This window comes from Poecilia latipinna, unplaced genomic scaffold, assembly GCF_001443285.1.
Source record: "Poecilia latipinna isolate Pla-1442-1.1 unplaced genomic scaffold, P_latipinna-1.0 Scaffold156, whole genome shotgun sequence".
Lineage (NCBI taxonomy): Eukaryota > Metazoa > Chordata > Actinopteri > Cyprinodontiformes > Poeciliidae > Poecilia > Poecilia latipinna.
In genome coordinates this window covers 134209-159427 of record NW_015112772.1, presented here as the reverse complement: position 1 = coordinate 159427, position 25219 = coordinate 134209, and the positions used below count along the sequence as shown (strand labels likewise).

Here is a 25219-nt window from a genome sequence, read left to right as displayed (position 1 = left end):
TAAAGTTGTGCGGATTTCTCTTTCTGTGTTTTTCTTAAAGCTTCTTGCTTTTCCATCTTTTACTCCACCTCCCATGCTGTCCTCTCCTCTCATTTGTATGCACTCCCATGTCATGCCCTCAAATGAGTAAACACACAAATGTATGAATTGCTTCTAATGCTTGATAAATATCTGCTCACTTCTCTCACACCGTGGACTAAAAAGTAAAAGCTCAACCACAATTTTTTCCCCTCATGTTACACCAGCTGAACTCTTGACAATTAGCCGCCACCAGGTGGTAAGTGCCTATATACCGCCATGTTAACAACCGCGGTCACGACATAGCAACTGGCTTCCATCAGAGGCCTGGCTTTCCATTTTGTCTAATAGCATTAGAGCACCTCATTTGTAGATAGTAATTGTCATAATTATTACACAAGCTGCAGTTGGAATGGGTGAAAAGAGGAAATACACCCAAAGTCCATTAACTTGCTATAAACATTAACTCTCCTAACATGCTTTGATGGGGAATTGGGAGGCCCCATCTAATGGAAATTAGAGCATCACTCGATACTGCCATTCTCAATTTAGCTGCTAATGTGGCTAACTCAGCTGCTGAGAGTGTGGGGGTGGTGTTTGGGGGACAGGTTCAGGTGTGTGTGTGTGTGTGTGTGTGTGTGTGTGTGTGTGCTTAAAAGATGGAACTGGAGGATTTAAAGACTGAAAATAATATGTTTGTGTTTGGTCTGTTACAAAACAAGAAGAATATACTGGTGAAAATGCATCAAAGGTAATTGTAATTGTACCCGTTTTTTAATTTTAGTGCGTGAGCTGCAGCAGGACATTCGTGATCCGAGTCAAGCGGACCTTTCTGAAGTGGATCCAGAGGAAAACAGCGCTGAGTTTATGGGAATACTCATCAAGGTATATGGACATTTCAAAAAAACAAAAAAAAAAAACAACATAAAATCAGGATTGGACTTCTATTAAGATTCAATTAAGATATGTCCCAAGTCTGCAGTAAAAATTGCAAAATACAAGTACAAACATATTTATAGCTCTTCATTTAATAATAGTGCAACCTCAAATTTGAATCTAATTTAGTGGGAATCTAGTTAGCACTTAGAGTGCTTTACTTTGATACTCCTGAATGAAGTGCAGTGGAAGCAAATGCCATTAAATGTCCCCCAGATAGAAAGTCAACCGGTGTGTAGATTGTTTTTCTCTGGATTTTTTGACAGCAGTGACCTTTATTTACAGTGGGTAGAAGACAATTTCAAGGATAAAGCTAGTCATATTAGCAATTTCCTAGCTCTAACACATTTTGTATTTTTTGAGTAGGTACCTTGTAATGGGAAGTTGCTTAGGGGCATATGAATAAAAGGAACAGAATACAAGTTTACATCCTAATTTTTTCTGTTTTTGTGAAACATTTTGAAAACCGTGTGTAATTTCAATATACTTTGATAGTACTTAGTTCTGACTCAATTTTGCTTTAATGGAAGTCTTGGTCATCTTCTGCAGGCCCTTGCAAAACTGAAGAAACTTCCCGATACCACTAAAGCCATAATGGAGCGACTGGAGCCCGAGCTGAAGCAGATCGTCAAGAGATCCACCACTCAGATAGCGGATCACGCTTACCAGAGAGGAGAAAACCTGGCGCAGGAGAGCCAACCGAGGTACGGTAAAAGTCAAAGGACGCCATGCTTAAAAATAAGAAGGTTCATTTGGAAAATGAAAGGTTAAAAAAAAAAAAAGGAGATGCAAGCAGATTTGTTAAAACAGTATCAATATTTTCTTCATGAGAATACAAATTTGGATTTGAGAAATCCATTATTAAACAGCGTTGGTATTATCCCTGAAAAAATATCTTAATAAAGCTGTCACTTGTATCCCCAGCAGGATTGTGTCTGTATAAGACTTTTATTAAGCTGCCTGTTTGCTTATTCTTCTGAAACCATAGTATCCCCATTAGGATCCCTTACCCAGTGTTATTAAATAAAAAGACGGCGACTCCGTCCATTGATTGGAGGAGTCGAGGGTTGTCTTTCTCCCTTCAGATTCTTAGTTAAACACTGGAGTTGATTATCGCATCAATATCAATATTCTGACTGCCATGGGTCTTTTAGATATATTTACAGCAGGCTGCAAAGGCAGACGCAAACATTTTTTTTTGCATTCAGTCCCACAGCTCTCATAGTCAGACAGTCAACCAGGTGTGAAACAGAGCGAAACCAAATGCTGGAGACACAGCCGGCCTCGCACCATGAAAACAAACACTGCGCTGCTTTAAACAAAGACATGTCATGGTTAAACACACCCATACACACAAACCGGCAGTTGTACACCTGCCTTTTAGGACCGCCGCATTTTAAAAGCAGTCACGTTAGCCGCTGCAGCCATACGTACACGGCATGCAGTCCTAAGAAGCACAGGTCTCAGCCCACTGATCCCGAAACATTTAAGAGGAACGTCTTGTTTTCTGTCAGGGATGTTCTCTCCAGCCCCGTTTGCTTTGTTTCTCCTGCTGCCGGTCGAATCTCATCTGACCTCGCTGTGATAGACCGCCGTGTAGCTCGTTTTAGGTCCGACGCCCCGCAGATCATTTCTCAATTTGCTTTCATGTGTACATTTGTGAGCACTTAACACTTTGGAGTTTGCTGTGCGTTTGTATTTGGATGCATATACTGCCACTTCTCTCTATGTTCACTTCAATTTAAAGTCAATGCTTGTTGCTATGGAAACTCCACCTGATGTAGCACTTGTCGGGAACAATGGTCTTGAATATTGCACACTATATTTTATAGCACTGCAGATCAGCAGGCAACACTTAAACTCCTCATAGCTTAAAGAGCAGTGTGTAACTTCCTTTTGGTTCTTCTCATTCAACATCTCAGCAAGCAAACACATGTCTTTATATCACAAATATTATAGGTAGTGTCTTTCACAAAGACAGTAATTTCCCAGCATGCAACAAGTATTCATAGTTTAATATTACTGCCTCAAATGTATGCATTTTAAAATATAAAACAATGCGATGTAGATCATGATAGTCAGGAAAATTGGTTTCACGAGAAGTTTATCTTTGAATTTCTGGGCAATGTATTTTGCCGACGTTTCACTGCAATCACGGTTTTTGGAGTATGTGGTTTTTGCACATCCGCCGACTGAAACGTCGGTTTTGAACCTCCTCTCCAATCTCAACGGGGCAGCGATTAGTGAACAAGAAACAGGTAGTTGATTCTCAACAGGCTGCAGCTTTGGAGGAAGACTGGTGAAACAGAGGAGATTAGGCTGGGAAATGACACCAACTGAGTTCACAGGAGCCGGGGAAACGAAATGGTGCACAAAAGATCAACTCAAAAATAAAGACTGAACACCAAGCAAAAGAGTGACTCGAAAAGGAACCACAAAAGTGACAAAAAAAAAAAAACGAAATAAAACCCATAGTTTTTAGTTTTATGGGGCAAAAAAAAGGCATCCCATTCATTGTTTTGGTTTGAAGCCTGAAAGTTTCTAATTGTAATGTGACAAAAGGCATCAAAAAGGTTTGAAGGGTGTGGGTATTTTTGTATTTTGAAGTCTTCATTGTCATAGTGTTTGCTTTATTTTTACTTTGGAGAAACATTTCAGACGAAACCTTTTACAGGGTGAGTCGTATAAAGAAATGGTTGATGAAGGAAAGAAGATGGAGACCCAGTTTGCCTGACTGAATATTCCCTTTCCATTAGATGAGGGTCCAATGAATGATCACAAAATGAAAGTCAGAGTAATTTTAAAGCCAGTTTTAAATCTGGACCGGCACGTTGCACAGGAGATGGTTTAGTCGTCGTTTTCCTTCTTCTCCACCTGTTCAGCAGAGAAGTCTGGAAATCTTCTTTCTGCGAATAATATCCGTGTTTGCTCGACGACATCATGACCCAGCACACTTAATATTTCACAAGCATTCACTCCGCACGTCGGAACCCTATTTACAGTAATTTAATGATCTTTGACTGACGCTCAGTCTAATGATAATCTAATTTTTATGCCGCTGTTGTTCTTCCAAAATGAGTCACGCACTTTCCTGCTGCTGGCCAGTTAGTCAGAGACTCTGTGCCGTTTCTCTCGGCTGTTCATGAGCGACTGGTGTCAGCTTCGATCCTGAGAGGAAATGAGACGAGAGGTCTCAAGGAACAGACGATATGGATTAGGATGGCCTCCACTGGGAGATAATGAGGAAGACTCGGTTGTCTACACTTCGCTCTCTGTCTATAGACGAGTGAGTGAGTGAGCCGAATGTGGAAGGCATGGTAACATATCAGAAAAAGGTTTGAAGGTCAAAATCATAAGCTATGCATTTATGTCTTTACTTCTCATGTGCGTAGTCAGAAAATATTTCACTTTTTAAAAGTTGATCTATGCTTCCTTGCAAATACTTTCCTATTAATTGTGTCTTGGAAAAAAATACTCATCGTCCTTGATGCTTTGAACGTTTTGCAATGTTTTAAATGTTTATCGTCACCAGCTTTTATTAATTTCCTCTGAAGTAGAAAATAAAACCATGTATATTACTTCTCCCACTTCACTAATATGTAATGACTAGTAAACGTGACGACCATTAGTTGTGCATTTCACAGCTTAGTCTAGCCTTTTTACAATTGAAAAATGTAGTGTCAAGAAGAAAATCATTGTCGAAAGCCTAAAAATGCAGCTGTCACATGTGAAAGAATGATTTTTTTGTTTTTCCCTGTCAGGTTGAATCAAAACTTTTTTGGCCAATGTGCCAAACGGTATGTGTTGTGGAAAACTAATACCGAGCGTCACCAGGAATACAAACTCCCCAGGGGAAAACATGGTGGTTTCAGCATCTCACTGCGTTGATGATTTTCTTCAGCATGGAAGCAGCTGGAGTTGAAGGAAATAAGCATGGAGCTGTTTACTGGGCAGAACTGGAAGGAAACCTGTGAGAGGCAGCAAAACATTGAGACTGGGGTTCAACTTTTAGCACAACAACAAGCATTGATGCTGGTGTGGCTTAATATATAAGGTCAGACCTAACTCAAAGTAAGAATCTTTGGAAAAACTTTACATATATATATTACATATTTTTGCAAGGCTCTATATAAAGGCATTTTTGTAAGGCTTTGGGCATAAATTTACCATCTCAGGGATCAGTTTACACTGTTATCTCCTAAGCCCCAGCACCTTCTTTTTTCTCCTCGGCTGTACTTCTGAATAATGATGCCGGTCTTTGTTTTTGCATTATTGATGCATTTTAGTATCCTCCTCCTCGGAAAAAGGTGGCCCGAAGGAAGGCAACAAAGTTCTGTAATGCGGGGAACTACTTCAGAAGGCGGCATCCGAGCTTTAATTTATGAGAAAATGTCCGTGAGATGGTCCAGCAGATAGCAGCACGGTGTAAGACTTAAGCAGGGACAAAGCACGCTCTGAGCTACAGCCAAGTGGCAAGGAAAGTGTAAAGAAATAACTTTGCTAACTGTGGTTTACAAGACCCACACATCCCAATAGGTTACTTTCCTGAAAGGTGCCAGGATACAAGAGCTAAAAACCCATGAGACATTCCAGCAGCTACTTTGTAACTAACTAAAAAGGGAGCAATAAAGGGCTGTTGTGGGAGACCTAGTGTTATATAATTGCATTAAATTCTCATTGAAGACACACCCAATGTATTCAGTTTTTACTGTTGTAATTAATACGCTGACAGAAATTTAGTACCAAACATTTGATATCCATTCTGCCAGGTAGAGAAAAAATTAATTAAAATTATTAAAAAAAAAAAATTGCAACAAAAAATGTGGCATAGACTGCGTCATTATTTCATTATCAACTATAATCCCCTCCCCTTTACAATAAAATAGTTACTCGTCATCATCCGTCTCATCTAATATAACCTCTGTTCCCTCTTTACTTCAAAAGCTCCGTCCTTGTGCCAGAAGGAGGTGCAGCAGAGTCTGTATGAAAGCATTAGGGCAGATGAAGCAACTGTGAGCTTTCAGCGCTAAGTAGGGCACTCAGATGTAGTAGAAGGTCAGTTTGGTTTTGGATGCGCTCTCTGTACTTCAAGCAGAGCCATTTAGAGCTAATGAGAGTGGCTTTTCATTTGGATCCTTCTAGGGGCATCCAGGTGCTGCGTTATTAACGCGGGGGAAAATGCTGAAGTCTCTGCTCAAGAGAGTTGGTAATTAAAACTGAACCGTGAAACACTTCATCTCGGTGTACGTAACCTGTGTTTTAATTTCTAAATTTGTAAGAGAAAAACAGTTTGTGGAGCATGTCTATGTATTGTTGTTTACTGTAATGTAATTTTGTCTTTGAGTATTTCTTTAAGTGCTCTCCATCCCTCCGTTGCCTGCCTCTCACCCTTTTGTTCTCTGGCTCCCTCTGCAGGCTGCTGTTGGAACTGCTGGAGCTTCTGTTTGACAAGTTCAAGGCAGTTGCCCAGGCTCACAGTGTGGTGCTGGCCCACATGCAGCAGATTGCTGCACACGCGCCGGGTGTGACCCATGAGGAGGAGATCAAGCTCTACGAGCAGGCTGATGTGTCTGCCAAGATCCAGGCAGTGCTGCAGGTTAGTTTTCTGCCACCGTCAAAGAAAAAACATGGAACAAATATAGTCATATGTGCCGGTTCAAATTAACGTGTTCAAAGATTGAATAGAGTTTACAGTGATTGGTACTTGCATTAATATTAAATATGGAACTGATGAGTCATCACAGTAGTTGCCTATGGGATTGAAGTTATACCTCTTACCTCCAGTTGCCATGGTGTTCACCTTGTTTAAAAGCAACATAAAATGAAATGAAATTAAAATCTATTTGATGCTACAGCATGAATTAAATATTAAATTTTAGTCATTGTCTCTCATGAACCTGAAAATTAGGTAAATATAAAGTGATAGTGACACCACCAGTCACTGCATTTCATATTTATGCAGTGTTGGTATAATTTCATAAAGGCTAAAAGGCCAGTTACAAAGTGGCCCCTATTGAATGTAGAGAAATTTTGGGCTTTTATATTTGTGCAAAGATATATTTTGTCACATTGCCACAGCATGATGCTGCCACCACCATGCTTCACCATTACAATGGTGTGTTCAGGTTGATGTTTTTTTTTACTCAGCATTTTGCATGTAGGCCAAAAATTGTCATTCCTTTTGTTTTGTTTTTTTTTGTTTTTTTTTTTTCCAGTCCTGCCTTCAAAGCTACCACAACCTGAAAATGTAAATTCTTAAGGGTTTTCATTCAATCTCCAGTTTGATGTCTTTTGTCTAAAGGATGTGAGAGGTGCTGCAGCACCCTTGCCATTTATTTTTTGAAGTTTTTTATGAGCAATACTCGGCATGACTTGGCAAAAATAAGTTTCTTCTTTTTAATAGTTTTTCCTACTTGGTCTGTAGAATGATAAACCCCAGTAAGTTTAAATCGCCTCCATAACCCTTCACAGTTTTGCATAAAGCTGCTCACCAGATATTATTGCTAATGTCTTGGCTCTACGTTGACGCACCACACACCTGAATGATCCCAACCAACAGCTTTCCAACATAGTCGATACATAATTTTTAAATATGAGCCCACACCTGCTAATGATTAGCTAATCGAGTGAATTAGATTGGCAACACCTGGCTTCTGCTTAGCCCCCTATTTTCTATGGCAGCTGTGGAGGTGTAATTACTTTTTCACCCACTGCTTCTGCTTTTTGGCTTAGTTCTTGGACTAATAGTCATATCATGTTTTTTTTTTTTTTTTACCTTTGCAAGAAATAGGTAAGAATTGGTTAATTAAAAAAAAAAGAGTTCTCTCATAAAACCTTGACACCTAAAGAGAAACTGCTTATTTTTTCACATGGTTGAGAAAATAAAGAAGACTTGATTGCTTGGATTAATTTTAGGCTCTTTAATTAGCATGTATTTATGCTTGGTTGTTGATCCCCCTGCTCCTGTTTGATTGGTTGAGGGAGACGAACAGCTGTTGAAATGACCCTGCGGTGACTCTCAGTGGAAAATCGGCGACAGTTGTTGCTCTCAGACTGATTGGTGTGTGTGTGTATGCGTGTGTTTGTTCCTTTTGTGTGCTAATATCTCAAAATGTGGCGCTTCATGTGGAGCTTCTTCACAGACAGCCTTTGAATTGTCATTTGCAGCAATTATCTGGCAGTTTTCAACAAATGTACTAGAAAAAAATGTTGTGGTTGAGTACTATTTTATGTATTCACTCACATACGGGTCATATCGGCACAGAGCGTAGAAAATGCCTCGGGTTTTATGTATGTTCGGTGAGTGAGATTCAGGCGAAAATGAGCTTTTCTATTGTGGAGGACTTGGACGTGTTGGCTGCTGCCATGGTAATTGATAGCCCAGTGTTTCTTTCCATCGATCACGTAAAAGCAAAAATAAATAAAACGATGGAATGCTTTCTGCCGAGTGAAATTGAAAGCCCTTTCATGTCTAACTCCCACAATGAGACTGTGCCTCCAATAGGTTGAGCTCTTTCCAGCTGGCATGCATAAACACACAAAATGAAGAGTGTTTCGGGGTATTTGTGTGTGTATTTTGAGGGTTGTAGCGGTGCATAGGCACGCAGTGTAATTGCTCTGCTGTATGAGTACAGTTTTAGATGGCAGGAAGCCATTCCTCAGTATTTGACCAAAGCCAGCTCACAATTGCCGGTGGCTCCAATCTCTCTTGGCTCTCTCATGTGAGATAATAGAATCTCTTGATTAGAATACTCATTATGTAAAATGAGGTTTTCTTACTCAGTCACTTGTGTTATTATTTTCTGACTGATAATATCAATAAGAAGGACCCACATCTCTCCATTTGTTTTTCTTTCTTTTCTCTCACTCTGCATTCCCCTTGCTCTTTGCTTCCTCAGCATAATTCCTGCTGCCTCTGTATCGCAATCTCTATTTCCCAATACCTTCTGCATTTCCCTCTTGGTCCTTGTAATTTCCTCCTTAATCTTATTATCTGCCTTTTTTTTTTTCTTTCTTTCTCCCAACTCCCATAGTTCCCCTCGCCCCCTTCATTTAGCTCTTTGTTTTACAGTGTCACATGTCAGCAATGAGAGAAATTAAATTCCTGCAGCTCGTACACCGCCTCTGTTAGGTTTTATTGAATACTGATCCAGCTGATATCTCAGACCTTAAGAGCAGCACAGGCCTGACTTTCCTTGCGATATTTAGAGTTTCCTCGTATTGCTTCTCTCTGGAGGTGGTGTTTCTGTTGTGTTGGATATTTTCTGGAAAAAGTAGGTTTTAAGTTTTCTTCCATCCAGCCTTCCGCTTTTTCTCTTTATGTATTTGTGTCCATTTACTGTTACTTCTCTCTGCCATTCATTTGTTTATCTGTTTGTTCATCTGCCCGTTCATTTGTCCTTCCTTCCATCCATTTCTATATTAAATCTAGAAAAATAGGGAATTTTGACATCTTTAAATGTAGGTTTTTTTTTTCCTTTTTTGCTTTAAATACAAAGATTTTAACAAAAGTGCAGTAACACAATAAGAGGTCAGAAGAGATGAAAAAAAGTTCAATTTAGCCATAGACTGACATATTCAAAGGTGTCAAGTATAAATAGTGCTGTGCTCTTTTTTTAATTCTCCCAGAAAACGCACTCTACATCTATTTACTCGCTGACTACCCCTACCAAGCCCCCATTTACAAAAAAATCATTTATATCCCTGCATGACTCTTGCTTCTCATTGCATTTCTTGTATTTGACATCCACAGAAACCTTTGATAGGTGTTATTTTCTCCCCCCCACCCCACTTCACATGGAGAGATGCAGAAACCAGGTTGACCTTTACACATGACATACTAGCAGACGATTGCAGGAGCTGACAGAAACATAGGGTGCACACAGCTACAAGGCCTTGGCAGAGAAGCGACTTTCATCAGTGTGCGACTGTGGCCCGGTAGGTTTAGAGAGTGGAGTGGAGTAAACACGCTTTTGAAAGTCAGGATTCATGTAGCAGTTCTAATCCTTGCTCAGAAAGGCCCAAGATACTTCTGCGGGTTGTGTCGTTTAAGTGTGGAAGTATTGATCCGAAGCATAAAAAACTGCGGGGTAATCAGTGGTCTTGATGGAGGAAGGTGTACTTTAAAGCCACTGCGCAATTTTTCCAAATCGCTCTCTGTTGAATTTGTGAGTATGCCTATTGATTATCTGCGGGATCAATGAATTTACATCTCTAAGCATGCAGCACCACACCACCCTTCTTTTTGTTGTCTTTTTCTTCTTTTCAGGCGTATTGTTTACTTGCCAAGGCGGCCTCGCACTTCTAATAAGATGATATTTAAGTGAAATGATTTGCAAAGAAACGTCTGCATTTCTTCACAGTTACGTTAGAAGTTGCAAGCTGTCAGATAATTGGCCACCGGCTTATTTAAAGATCACAGTTCACAAACCTCAACATGGATTCATAATTAAGATGGCCCAATCTTTATCTAGAGTAAGGTGTCTGTGGCTGCTCCTGTCCATCACCCTTTCACCTTGTCTACAGTTTGGTCTGATGCCTGGAAGTTTGTTAATTAGGTTGCCATTTGCGGACGCTGCAAGGATTTGTGGCTATTTGCCTGCATGCCACGTCCATTGTCTGCTCTTGGGATGTGACCAGAGTGCAAATCTCACTTTTAATGAGGTGCTTCTTATGCACGCAGAGGGACTTTTGAAACTGCATCCGAAAATACGGACGGATCCCGAGGATCTGGCTTCAGAAAGAGGCGATTCTTGTAATATCGAGTTCAGATTAGACCTTGAAATGTTTATTAACATTTACTGACAAGAGTGCTTTTGATGGTTTCTGCGAATATTGTTTTATTGCAATTACCTCTCTAAATTTCCAGTAGATGCTCAGTTGTGTTTTCTCTCGTATGTCTGGTAATGCTCCTCTGTTTACGCGCCGTGTGGAAGAGAGGAGAGCCTTCGGTTTAATCTAAATCTGCTTCATAAATTAATCCCTTTGTCAACACAGATTACTCGACACAAAAGGCTGTGTCATGTTTGTGTCAACATATGCAAGAGGCTTTGAGATTTTTTTATTTATTTTTTTGACTTTTTGCCTCCTCAACTGACAAGAAAATAAAGCAAATTGAAGTGGCAGAGAGAATCAAGAAGACAATAAGCCTCTATTAATTGGATATGAAGTACAGACATTGCTAGCATGTTCTTGGCCGACATTTTAATCAAAATGTCATGTTCATCCTGTCCTCCAGAGCATTATCATGTTTATATGTTGCTGGAGTGCAGTGAAGTGGTGCTGTTTTAAGGTTTCTTTCTTCTCAGCAACTCCTCGATCCACCACCACCACTTCTCATCTACTAAATAAAAGTGGCTGCAGGCTTTGTCAGATGCTTGTAGAAGAATCAAGACTCATTAAAAAAAAATAAAAAAAATCAACTTGTTGCCATGGTTATGCATCATAAAACTATCTGAAAGTAAAAATAAGTAAGGGCATGAACCCTTTCAGCTGCACAGCATCCACTTGGGGAACAATTGTCCAAGCAAGCAATGCATCATGAAGGAATCATGAACTAAAGTCAACAAAAAGAACAAATCACAACCAACACAACAGAGCTGCCATGCTGCCACAATTCTGGATTTTTAGATTTTACTCTCATCAAAAACTGCCGAGTCTAAGCACTTTCAGAAGTCCATCTAGAGTTGATCCTACAATTTTTATAATTTGGTGCAATGCGTCATTATCGCCGAAAGTGAAATATTGCTAAAGTTGAGTCTATGAAGCTTCCTCGCTGTCGACAGTAACGCCGGTGGTTCCACCAGTTTTCAGTTCTTCCTTCCTTTATGGTTACTGGTTGTTATCCTAACCCGTTTTCTATTTCTTGAACTTCAGTGTCCCCTACGGCCACATGATTATTATTATTTTTTGCATCCCTGATTAATAGCCAGTTCAAAATGTAAGGAATAGTCAACAAATTCTTTTAGAAACTTAACAGATACTGAGAAGAGGGTTCAAATATCCATCCAGAAGATTGTTGGTGATTAAAACAAGCTTTGTTCGGGACGTATCTGTACCTCTATATATAACTTTGACAGTAGTGCAGAGAATTTGTTGAGGAAAACTCTGCCACTAATAAACTTAGTAACTTAACAGTGCAACAAAAATCAATGTGTCTCCTTTGTTTTGAACAATAATCCTGCGTGGCCACAGAACTTGTCGGGGTTGTATCAAGGAGAGAAGTTTTCAGCTTCCACACCTTCCTCTCCGTTCCCTCCGGTCAACAAGGTAGCCTTCAGAAGATCGACTGCTTGCAGCCGGCTCCAGGTGGGAGCCCCTGCTGCTTTAGCAGGAGACCGGTGCTGAGAGAGCGTTTGCTGCTGGAGCTCCGTCACAACTCGTGAAGGTTATTGAAGTTTCTGGAGCACAATCAATACAGGATGTATACAGAGCCCCTGTTTGACGGCCAAGGACACTTGCAGCTTTAAACTTCAAGCTAGCAGCCGGGGATATCAGTCAATATGCTTAGTGACAAGACGCTTGCCAAGGGATTTAGCGAGAAAACGGACGGTTTCTGTTAAGCCTTGAGAAAGGAACAAAGTGGAAATTGTTCTCAGCTGCTTTTAAGACTTCTTGAACACAGAGATGGATGGGAGCAGGAAATATGTGAAAACAAAATGATATATCCGCCTTCAATTTCAGCCAACCGACTGCTGGGTTTACCCTATGTCAAGTGCTCACCTGCAAAGCTTTGAGCAATGTTCTCCTAATTGCTCTAATTCTTTGGCTGTTGGGGCCTAATAAAAGGTGAGTACGCGCTTGCTTCGTGAATGAAAGCATCGGGGCATTTTAGCGGTGAACGGATAGATGGGTGGGGGGGGGCAGGGGGGTGCTGCTGCTAATGATTTACAGTGGCAGACTTCCATTAAGCTTCTCTCCATTTTAATTTAACTTTGCACTCAGGCAGCGGACTGATTTGAGCTTGGGACGCGACCCAAGCAATTCGTTTGCACAACGAGTTTGATTGAATAGTTTTGGTGGAAATGATTGTAAAGGAAGCCCTGCAGAGAGATGTGTTATTTTTATTTGTGGCCCGTCTCACACAAACACACGCGTACGCGCGCGCACTCAAACATGCACTTTTGAGCCCTTGCTCTTAGCCATCTAATTTGCCGGGATAAATTTGCACATGTTCTACATGATTACATGCTTTTTTTTTTTTTTTTTTTGTATTATTATTATTTGTTGCTTCGTGACTTTTAATTTTTAGTGAATTTAGCTGGTTTCTTTCTTCCTCTGCTGTTTTATTAATCAACTCTCTCTGACCTTTTAATGAAAGTCATCAGATCTAATTAATAGATGCGAGGATACTTATCAGGATGCAACTAAATTAGAAGCATTGCAGATGTGATGCAATATGCTTTTTCTTTTCACCGATTCTCACCCTTGGCTGCTTTAACAGGGCAGAAATGTAAAAAGCGTGTTAAATTTTGGGTGTAAAGAGAAGAAGAGAGTTCAAAGACAACAGTTGTGTAATGTTTGTGAATCCTCATTTCAAGGTCTTCGGTGCTTGTGCTGCTTGCGTAAGACCTTATCAAAGCTCCAGGGGTTTAACTAAATTAGAACAGGCACCCATTTGGAACTGGGCTCTGGGACCAATTACTAATTATCAATGTGGACAATTGAATTTGTTTACTTGTGTGTATGTGTGTGTAGCTGTGTCTTTGTACTGTGTTCTTGCAGTCACTGAAGCAACTCTTTGTTTTGGTAACCACAATCACGTTGCTGATCTTGTCTTTATCTTTTGTTCGCACTGTTTTTGAATTTCTTATCTTTTTTTATGCATTCTCATTCAACCCTCAGCTTTAGATTATAATAGCATTTCTATCCAGGTTCACCATTGTGTTCAGTCAGTTTAAGTTCTGTACCTCCTAATTTTTACTTTTTTTCTTGAATAATATTAACGTTGGAATTTTTCAAAGGTGAATGTTAGAATTAGTGACAGAAACTTGTTTCCACATTCATTGTTTCTGTTTAGTGTGCAAGGCATCAGTCAGGAGAAGGGTGGAAGAATATTTCTGCAATTGGCAATTGTGTATTTCACCATGGTACACAGATAATACTGTCATCAAGAAATGTGGAAAAATATGGGACAAAACCGACGTTAAAAAAAATTTTGTTTCCCAAAAATTGATAAGAAAGCAAAATGAAGACAAGGCGGACCCAAACAAATACTGATGTGACAACAATCAAGTTAGATGTTCTTTTCTTCAAACACAAATAACATCAAGACAGCATGTTTTTAATTACTCACTGCAGCATATTAAAATGTGTTAAGCCCATATCTTCCTTATAGGCTTAGACGCAACATGTAGCTGGAACTTTGTAACCAGATCAGTTCATAATTGAAGAGTTTATTTCGGTCCTAAAGAATATAACTGTGGCAGGACTTGATTATTAAAGAGAAATAACAAAGAGTCTCAAAGGAGTTGGTTCATTTTTACCTACGGGATCTCTATCGTGAGTTTTGGTTAAAACGATTTTTCCATAAAACAATTATTTTCCCATCATTATCTCTCTGTCTCTAATTCCCTCCATCATTTTTATCATCTGCCTCCCATCACTCCCTGTGTCCTAACGGTCCAGTTAATTTTCACTCTGACTCTGGGCTAATGCAATTTAAGAGGGGGTCGGAGCCCCTTCATCATCCCAGCAATGGCATTTCATTAAGTCCGCTTGGGTGTTAGCTTGCAAGCAAGTTGGGAGGGGGCTTGAGGGGGGTTCGCTCCGTCAGCTCATCATTAGTAATTAATACACTGATGGGATTAGCTGCAGCACAGGGCCAGTGGCAAGTGGTCACCACGCTGCTGCAAGTTTTGGGTCGGCAAGCGTGATATGGCGGCAAGCTCGGGTGTTGTGATTAGGGAACTGTGTTGGGGAGTGATTAATTGGTAAAAGATCGTGAATTAACACGCATTATTAAATTTGTAAACACTTGCAAAGAGTCCAGACTGATTTAACTTGATACGAGATCCCTTAAAAGTTTCTAGAGTTGACTTGATAGTTTTAACCCTCCCTTAAAAGATGTATATATATATTTTTATCAACTTATCGGAAGCTCTGAAAGAAAACTGCTTGCATTACATTGTTCACTTTATATGGTTGCTACTTTGTGTTGGATCAGATATCAACCCTAGCATGGAAGGCTTTCCCATGCATGACAGGGAATGCTCTGCACAGCGTTAATTACATCATTATGGTCGGGATGGATCTCCATCTGCTCAGCCATTACTCCTGTCCCATTCTGGGCTGACCCACACTGCGCTTTCAGAATTAGACACACACAGGCTAAATGGCCCTGATAAATTATGAAGCTATTAGATATGGGAGGCTATTTTGGAACATATGCATTCGCAGTGAGAGGAATGAAGGGTGGGCGAGAGAGAGGCAAATACGAACCGAGGGAAGACGGAGCAAGAAACTTGGAGGGGAAAAAATAGAAATGTGAGAAATGAGAGTTGAAGCTTAAAGAGACTTTGAAAAATGAGAGCAAATGAAAGAAACGGAGGGAATGTACAGATAGAATGATGGAGGAAGTGAACTTTTTTTTTCGGGGGTCTGGACAGAGTTTCGATGTGCTTATTTCAGACTATTGTTAGAAGTTGATAAGATTTTTATGAAGCATGATCAGACGCTGATGGATTTTAGCATTGATCACGCAGACAGATCAAGGAACTGAAATGGGGAAAAAAAAAGACTGTTCCTGTCATGTCTGCAGACTCTTTCTATCTTAGGGTTGAGATCTTTTTTTAGGGTACATAATAGGATTGAGGCATAATATGTCGGTGGGTTACTATTTCTCTTAAGGTTTTCTTTTTATCATGAAATATGATTTTCCGTTAAAGCAATAGCATGAGTTAGGCTGCATCTCTGCATCACCCCCACCACCCTGCGTATTAATACAGAAATATATGTCAAAAGCTAAAGTTCTTGAAATACTTGACATACTTAAAAGGCTTAAAAAAATGATTTGTTGGGTTTTGTGGTTATCCAAATTACTTTCTTTCTTTCTTTAATTTTTGTCAGAAGCACAAGAGCTTATGTCACACAGCTGAAGGACAAGTTCCTGTTTCCCTCAAACGTAACAAAAGCAAAACAGGAAATGTTTTCCTGCCTTTATTTTACCTTTAACAGACCACACTCTGTGCATTTAAGGTTCTGCTGATGGAGTATCTGGATGTGAAGAACAGCCGCAGTTCCACTGAGCAGTCGGCTCAGCTCTCCTATGCCAGCACCGGCAGTGAGTTTGCCGCCTTCTTCGCCAAGAAAAAACCCCAGCGTGCCAAACAGTCACTGTTCAAGTAAGAATCCCTTTCTTGGCTTGAAAGATCATGCAGGATCTCATGTGTAACGATATGGTCAAAGATTTAAAGTCGGATGTTTTGAGCCTAAATCCAGAAATCTTTAAGGTCATGTCGTCGTGACCCTTTGTAGACAACAGAGTGCGACCGTTTTAGTTAGTTGGGAATAAGCCTGATTAGGTTAACACTTTCAAATTGACCTTTTGCCTACCATTATTTTAGAAAGCTGTTGTTATTGCAAAACAAAACAAAAGTATCTGTGCAAATAATACATCGATGTTAAGCTTTAGTTTTGACCTTTAATAAATCAAGAGGTCCTTTGAGATTACTCTTGCTTTTTTAAAGCAAGAAGGTGGTTAAGATGGCACATTGTTACAACATAATACTTAGCATCAAAATGCATAAGAAAAACAAAACACTGCCAAGTAGCTAAAATATCTTTGATATCAAATAAATATTATTTCCAGTTTCATCTCATAATGTGGCATAGCTATTTATCTTTTAAATGAGTAGAATTGTCAACAAATTGATGAATATCAGCCCGGAATTTTTTTTCCAATTCCTCTCAACCTCAAGTTACGTTCCTAATTATTACCGAATCCTTTGTTTTTATTTGCAGGTTTGAGTCGTCGTCCCACGCAATCAGCATGAGTGCCTACCTGAGGGAACAAAGACGAGAACTCTACAGCAAAAGCGGAGAATTACAAGGTGAGGAAGGAGGACTGGTGGATGAACTGAGGAGTGCACGGTGAAGTTGCAGAGTTTAAAACTTGATGCCAAGATAAAGATGCGGGGAAGCAATCTAAATGGAATAAGATGACTGTGGAAATATTGGTGAAAACAGAGACGATAAAAGGACAGCAGAGGTGAATCTCGGGTTGTAAAACGGTAAGATTTCTGTGTATAGTGCACTGGAAGAACCAAGTAGTTAAAAGTGGTGGGGCTTGGTCACGGTTTGTAAAGGTGGACGGATTCACTCAGATGCTGATTGAGGTGAAGAGTTGGAATTGGAAGTATGAAAGAGGAGGGAGTAATGGTGCTCAGAGAGAGAAAGGGCATGTCACAGTTCGAGGAGTTGCACTTAGGAAAAAAAAAAAAAAAAAAAAAGAAGGCAGACAACAGGAGTGTGGAGCGCCAAGCAGCGATAGAGAAAGAGATTGACGAGATGCAGAGAACAGGGTGACTTTGCAGAATCCGCCTACAGGGAGAAGCCCTTAAAAAGCTCTCGCTCACACATTCACACGCACAAAATAGCTCAGTAAGTGAGCTACACAGCTGGACCCTGGAGAGCCCGAATGGTGCTGCTCCCCGTACCTCTTCTGTTTTTTCCTCTCCTCTGCCTCTCTGTGCGTCTGCCTGTGACCTTGAGGTTTCAATCAGCGATGCCTGATGGCGATGTTTGCTGTCTGCTGCCTTACTTTTTTTTCTTATCCAATTCCTTGTTGATTTGTTGATGGGTTAAAAAAAAAAAAGATCTGCACAAATACAGAGCCATAAAAAAATGTATTTAGCCCACTACAGATTTTCTCGCATGGCAGAGTTTTTCAAGCATGAACAGCTTATTTAAGATGAACTAAGTTAGATTTAAGACTATGCTTTGACTACACCACTCCGAAACCTTCATTGTATTGACTTTTAAGTGTGCCATTCAGAGGTGGGCTTGGTGGTTTGCTTCAATGTTCATTCGTTTTACCATCACAAATGTATTTTCAGAGATTCTTGCTTTTTTTGTGAGCATCAAAATTGATGGTTTTGTTAAATATGGTAAGTTGTCCAGGTCCCGAAGTAGCAAAGCAACCCCAGACCATCATACTACCACCACTTTTGTTTGATGATTGATATATTATTTTAGTTTATTAATCTAAACTATATAAAATATAGACTCTGGTTGGTATGAATAGTTTCTTTTTTTCACTTTAATGAATTAAATTATTGTAAACTTCTGTACTGTGTTCAGTCATGTTATCTATGTCCACCATTATGCTTTGTTTGATGTTCTAAAGTGTGGCAACAAAGGAAACCAGAACAAAGCTCTAAAGGAGCAAATACATTTTCACCAAAGCGTAATTAGCTTTTGGGTGATTAGCTAATCGCAGGTCCAGTCACGGCAGACATTGCAATGCATCCTTTATCTCCTTCTGTAACAGGAAAAGTGGTGAGAATGTAAATATAAACTAGAAGAGCAGCATTGATGAACTGTGGATAAAGGAAAACTCTAAATAGTTTCCACATAAAGCCTCATTTTTTTTTCTCCTTCCATCTGTCAGCGCCTGAGAAAGAAGGTAGAAAACTACATTTTTTTTTTTTTTTTTTTTTGACTGACTGAATGCCTCGGAGCGCTTATAAGAAGATGAGATTCCTCTTGGCTTTCATTTCACCTGTCACAATGTGTAGCACCGTCTGTGAGCCCGAGCCTCGGCCTGAATGGCTGAAAAGAGATTGAAAGAGTAAGAAATCATTTAGAAAGTGAAATAAGTCGACTGTGATGGAGGGAGCGGAGAGACGGATGGTGGGAGGGAAGGAGCAGGAGGAAGGTTAAAAGTCATTGTTTTCATCAGGGTCCAGTGAAGAAGCCATTAAGAGACTTCAGAGGGAAGAAATTAAAAAAATATGTATTGAGACTTTGTGGAAAGGGACTTTTCCCCTCCTTTTAAATTAAACTTAGTGGGCAGGGAGGGAGAGGAAAAGAGTTAGAAAATAGAGATTGAGTTGATGAATACTTTCGGCTTTGGGATTACTCTACACTTAAAGATTAGTCATGTGTGTCTCCTGCCTGGTGTTTCCTTAAAGTCGTTTCTTTTTTTCCTCCAGTGGTCTACTTCAACTCACTGCAGTTATTAACTCAAACACCAAGAAACTTAGCCTTGAAGGCTTTTTGCCTCTGCTCCTGTACTTTTTCTCCACTTGCATCCACTTATGCCCTAATATTAAATGCATAAAAACAGTGACTAACATAGTAGACCGCAAAATTATTTAGATTGAGCACCAGCTACTTTTATGTTGGGCGAAAATGCGAATTTCTTCAATAGAACAGCAAACCACCAGCAGATTTATTCACTCACTTTAAACGTGCTTACATTTAGGTTACAGATCCAAACTTTAATATATTTTGGGGGGTTTATGCTACAGACACAAGTGAATAATCATAAAGTGAAATGTATATTTCAAAGATGTGATGTGTGCGTGTGTGTGTGTGTCTCAAACCTAGATTTGTGAGTTAAAAGCACTCGCTCAAATCCAGGGTTTATATGAACTCAGCTCAACTGAAACATAAGCTTAACAAGACAGACTTTCTGATGAGAACTGTTAAAGCCATAAGATCTTGTCATGCCACTACGAGACTGTAAAAGGGTTTGAAAATGACCTTATTTCCATAGACCAAATTTCAAGCTGAAATAAAAAAAAAGTCAAACTTTTTAGTTGAGGCTCAAAGGTTCAAAACTACGTGGGAAACCCCCTGCTAAGGCCAGCTTTATAATACTAAAGTAGTAAACTGCGCATATATATATATATATATATATATATATATATATATATATATATATATATATATATATATATATATATATATATATAATTTTTTCAGTGGTGATATTCTGAAGTCCACAAAGATGAAGGTAAAGAAAGAAAACAGCTCGGGAAATGAGGGTTCATTGTAATCTATATTGTTATTGAAATATTCAACAATAGTAAAGCAATTAACTTGTTTTTTTTTCCCTGAGATAATCTTATTTCATATAGAAAAACAAATTGCTTTGCATGTCAAACAATTTCAATGACTGCACGATGTCAAAAAGTGACGTAGAAAAGATGCGGTGCTGCTAACATTGTTCACCGTCCATTGCCTTTTCCTCTCGCAGAAGTTGCCACGGGTTTCTGTAACTGAGAAACGAAGCAGTCGTATTAATATAGTCATGCTATTGTTTTTGCATTCTCACAGCTCTAATGGCTTTGAAATTAATCTGTAATGTATGTAATTCATTTCTCCTGAGTGTCGTAGGGGCCTCCCATCTATCATTTTTACACACACACACATAAAGCTGCACAGGCCTTCATTCACATGCTCCAAGTACACATGCAAACGCACAGGGAGACTTAATTGCACTCCTCATTGTGTATGCTTCAATTAGTCCAGTGCTTCATCTAAAGACTTCATTACAGCTCCATATGTGGCCACATCTGGAATTTGTGATCTGAATGTATGTATTGAAGCTGCAAGGCGGAGAGTTTGCATGCATGTGTGTGTGTGTGTTGGCGTTGCATACACCCGCTCCCATGGCTGTCTGTGTGTAAATGAATGTGTATATACTGTGTTGGATGTGCATGTGTGTCCTTTGCAGAGTACAGATCCAGATTCAATCACAATCTCCATGAATAAATGATGAAAATAACACGTTTCCCCATCTATAGACGTGTTACCATTCCCCCATCTTCCTCTGCATGTCCCTGCTGCCTCCATACTTTCAGATGTTTGGCCTCTCCTTTTTTATTGCCTTTCTGCTGTGTGTAGGCCTCAGCGGTCATCTGGGAGGTGAAGTGTGAATATATCCTAATAACTGCTGCAGTCTTACAGTGCCCTGTAATGCATTTATTGCCTTTTTTTATATATTTTATTCCTCTTTGTGTCCTGAACCTTCATTGTGTTTTGTACAATATTGCCTTGCCCCAGGGCACGTTTGAAGTGACAACCCCTCCCCTTTTGATAGCAGCCCGCAGTCCGCCTGTCATTGCACTTTTGCACATAAACAAACATGCACATATTGGACTTACAAATTTTTCCTGGGAGCGCGTGCACAAAAGTCCTATTCCCAACGCTCCCAGCTTTCATTGCCTCTTCACTTGCAAGACGTACTCATAATCAGTTTGGTTCAAAATCTATTTCACACATTCCCTGTTTTCCCTTTTGATATTCAAATTGACTTGTTCCCAGCGAGTCTGGCAAAGAGAACAGTCTGGCTGGGTCTCCCTGAGCGAGCAATCTAGCTACAAACAGCTCTCTTTCTAGTCATTCTTTAATACCTAATAGTAGGTCTAGTTGTAGAATCAAAAAAAAAGAAAAAAGAAAAAGCCTGTCCTGTATTAGGGACTTCTTGTTTATGTATAATAGCCCCATATCCCCATGACAGAACACTGAACATGGAGAAAGGGAGGGGGAGAGGAGAGAGGAGACCAGAAGTGGCGTTCGTTGTCAAGCTGATTTGTACAGCCCAATTGAGGACAGTGGGAGAAGAGGTGCAAATGGAAAAGTGTCTAGTGGGAGATGCAGGGGTGGAGGCGACAGTGAGCAGGCTATTACAGGTGAGGCCGGCAGATGTTAAAAGGCATGTGCCTCGCATAAGTGTGCATGTTCGCGTTCGGAAGGTGTCGTACCAGACACGATGTTTCTTCCAGGTGATGCGTGATGCCACACCGCTGGGCGCCGGGATCGCTCGGTGGGGAAAGTAATGCGAGCTCGGACCTTTCGTTGTCTACCCGTGTCACTCATTCTGAGGTGAACAAACATGACACCTTTATAGACTGCGCTGTTATTTTATGGATGCGCTTCAGTTACCTTTAATTAATTCTTGCTCTGGATTCAATAGGCTGTCTTGTCAGATTTGTCTTTTCCTGTAACTTTTTTTTTTTATACTTCTAAGCAGATTTCAAGGATAATCATTGATTCCTCATCTTTTGTGGGGCGGGGGGATCGATACACGACTTCCATTGACCTTGCGATTATAATTCATTATATTCATAAATGCATTAGATAGAATTGAAAATTGTCGGCAGGAAATGTCAATGGTTATTATAGGATTAGGATGCTAGAACATCAAGGAAGTCTACTTTGCTACTATTGATGCTCCCCTTGGCTCTCATTATTTTTTTCTCTTGTATAATTTCCGCTAAGTAGGGATGGGTGTTTGGCTGCTGACTTAGAAAAGATGAGAGTACGACATTATTGTGGGATACCAGGATGAACAAACACTTTCCTGTCTCTTTCATTTTCCTTCGTTTTGCTATTACAATACATTTTTAATATGGCTTGCAATTTTGCTGACCTCGGGTAGGTGGTAAGTAAAATCTAGACACACAGTTGTGTGTCATCCTCTTAAAACCGTTTCCCATTGCAAGAAACTTAAATCCTAACGCCATAAGCTTGCGGAAAGCATTCATTGTTGTGTGTTAATGATTTAATAGGCAGAACTGATTAAGCTTTTATATTTTAAACTAAAACTGCCGTTTTATACTCTTTTTTCGAAACATTACCACTACGTGCAAGAAATAAACAGTTAAGCATATTTTTGTGGTTGTAATTGACCTCCTCAAAAGGGAAATATTTTTTTCTGTCTTGGCAGAATCATACCAAATTATCAGTATGATATTTTTTCTTATTTTCCATTTGAAAGTACCATTCATTTCTTGCGGATCATTAGCAATTACGATATCACATCAGTAGATGTCGTGGGGTTTCTGATCAAAGGTTTTTCCACATGCATGCATGAAATGAGTCAATATGCTACAAGAACATCTGAAGAAACATGATGTCTATTCAGTCTTCTGTGCCTTTTTGTTTTGTATTCTCTGTCTTCAACTGGAGCATAACTGGGTGAATATGTAAGATGCAAAGTGCATTTTTTTTTTTCCTGGCACACCATTACTCAGAATAGGGACTGCAGATCTTTGTGTTGCGAAAAAAAGACACGCACACACACACAATACAGCATGTCTTATCTAGCAGCAGTTATTCTGTTTGTTCTGGCTCATCATGTTCAATTTGGCTGTAAATAGATGTAATAAGATAATGCTTAAAACAATATCAGAGATGCGTGCACATAGATGCACACGTTGTTAAATCATCGTGTGCTGTGGGCTCCGTTATTCAATTACAGTTGTTTTGTTTGCTGAAATTCGAGCGGCGCTTGGGAAAAGTATGGAAAATTAACTTTTAACAACAGTGTTGGTTTCTGACTGTAGAGTAACTCATCAAACATGCTGTAGTTTTAGTGAGATAAAGCAAGAGGATGGATATTATTTTAGAGATTTAAATAACCAGCCCCCAGATATTTACACAACTGGAGGCATTGATTAAACTGATGGAATTGTTTGGTGTGTAACCTGAAAATTAGTTGTTTTTTTTTTGTTTTTTTTTTTGTTTTGCAGCACCTCAAAATCTCCCAAATTAAATTTGTTCTTTGGCTTGTGCTTTGGATGCCACTATTTCATAAACCTGGGGGGTTTGGTATTGGTATCAGTGTCATTAAGATGGCTATTACAGCAGTTTTGTTTCCGCATTTTTAAAGGTTTTGCAGCACTAGTGGCCTTTATTCAACAGAAGCTGAACAGGAGAAGGACAGAGGCAGAAGAGGAAGAGATGCAGCAAATGGCCTGGGGCTGGGAATCAAGGGCTCTAGCCTCTCCCCGACGAGCCATGTGGCACCCCTTTTCTTGTTTGATAGTTTTTGCAAATGTTTTATTTATATTTTTTGAGACATGCAAAACCATGAGTTGTTTGAGGTCATGATTCTTTTGCTTTACATCAAACAACTAATGACATCTACTAGAGTAAGATCCTAAGGAATGGTTGAACGTTCACACCATTCACATGGTTGTCCTTAAAAATAAAAAAAAAATAAAAAAAGAAAAGATCCCAAATATGGATAAAGTGCTGTAATTCTGAACCAAAAGGACAGTGAATAACGTCATAGTTAACACACTACAACCATTAGGAAATTTTTTGGCTTAAGCACAAGAAATAGTTCAGTAATTCATAATTATACAAACTCTGGATTGTTGTTTGCATTTGGCCCGTTGATGGTCAAGTATCTCAAAGCTGATACTGCAACGACAGACGGTTCTGACTTTAGGTAAGGTCAAAAACTTTCTAAATCGCTGATAAATATCAGAGTAGCAAGAGTTACCAATGAAGGTTTAAAACGTGTCAGTAGTGGTAACTTAAAGTTCAGCACCTACTAGAGAGAGATCTTGTTAGTAGAGTCAGAGGCACCGCGCACACACACACACACACACACACACACACACACACACACACACACACACACACACAATCACTCATCTCAAGTATAGACAGACTGTCCAGAGCTTTGCATTGAAGACTTGTCAAAGATTTCTTATTCAGCTGAAGTGTCTGCAGTCCGCGTCTCAACTTTGGTTGAAATTGCTCTGAAATAATCGTTCATTCATCTGCTTCCTTATATGGTGAAAGCTAACAAGCAAAGTAGAAAAGTGCCAGTTTGGCACAGCAAGAGATAGGGACACGCACGGATACCAAAATCATTACATGAATCAATTTGGTATTCATTTCATCCGAGTATGTCAGTAGATGAATCAGAAACTCATCGCTGTGTGGTTTGTAGAAACTAAAGAACATGCAGAAGTGTGCTGATTATAGAAAGTTTGGACTATTTAACTGATCAAGTATATTAAAATGTCTTTTTTTTAATTAGATTTGTATGGTGTTGAAATCATCTAGGACTCGCTGGAGGAACTCACATTGCTACATGTCGATAGGATAAAGTGGTATTACCTTAATTTTTGTTGCAAACAAACTTCAACCATCTATTGAAGAATATGCGTCACATTTTCTATCTTATGTCTTATGGTCCTCGGTGGGGGGGGGGGACCAAATTTGCCAAAATCTGAAACGGAGGGTTGGATCTAAATACTAATAACTACAAAATAAAACTTATGACTATGATCAATTTTGTTCTTTTTTAGAAACAATTATTCATCTGAGCTCCATTACATGTACAGACTTAACCACACTTGAAACCCTCTTTGGGTGAAATCACTGACAAGGGCAAAATCTGTGATTTGTTCAGTTACACACAGTGGGAAATGTAATCTCAATCCAAAACAGGCAAAGAGATGCAAAGGACAACACAGGGAGAAAAGGAGTGGGTTATAATAGTTTACTCGGTACAGAC

The 25219-nt window shown here is 39.6% G+C and overlaps 1 protein-coding gene across 1 annotated transcript in view; it reads left to right on the top strand.

Moving 5' to 3' along the window:
- Positions 1–25219, top strand: part of exoc4 (exocyst complex component 4) — a 127857-nt gene that overhangs the window by 13893 nt on the left and 88745 nt on the right. Inside the window, exons 6-10 of the mRNA XM_015029525.1 lie at positions 803–903; positions 1504–1658; positions 6370–6550; positions 16150–16295; positions 16915–17003. Coding sequence (XP_014885011.1) covers positions 803–903; positions 1504–1658; positions 6370–6550; positions 16150–16295; positions 16915–17003 — 672 coding nt within the window. The remainder of the gene's footprint in view (positions 1–802; positions 904–1503; positions 1659–6369; positions 6551–16149; positions 16296–16914; positions 17004–25219) is intronic.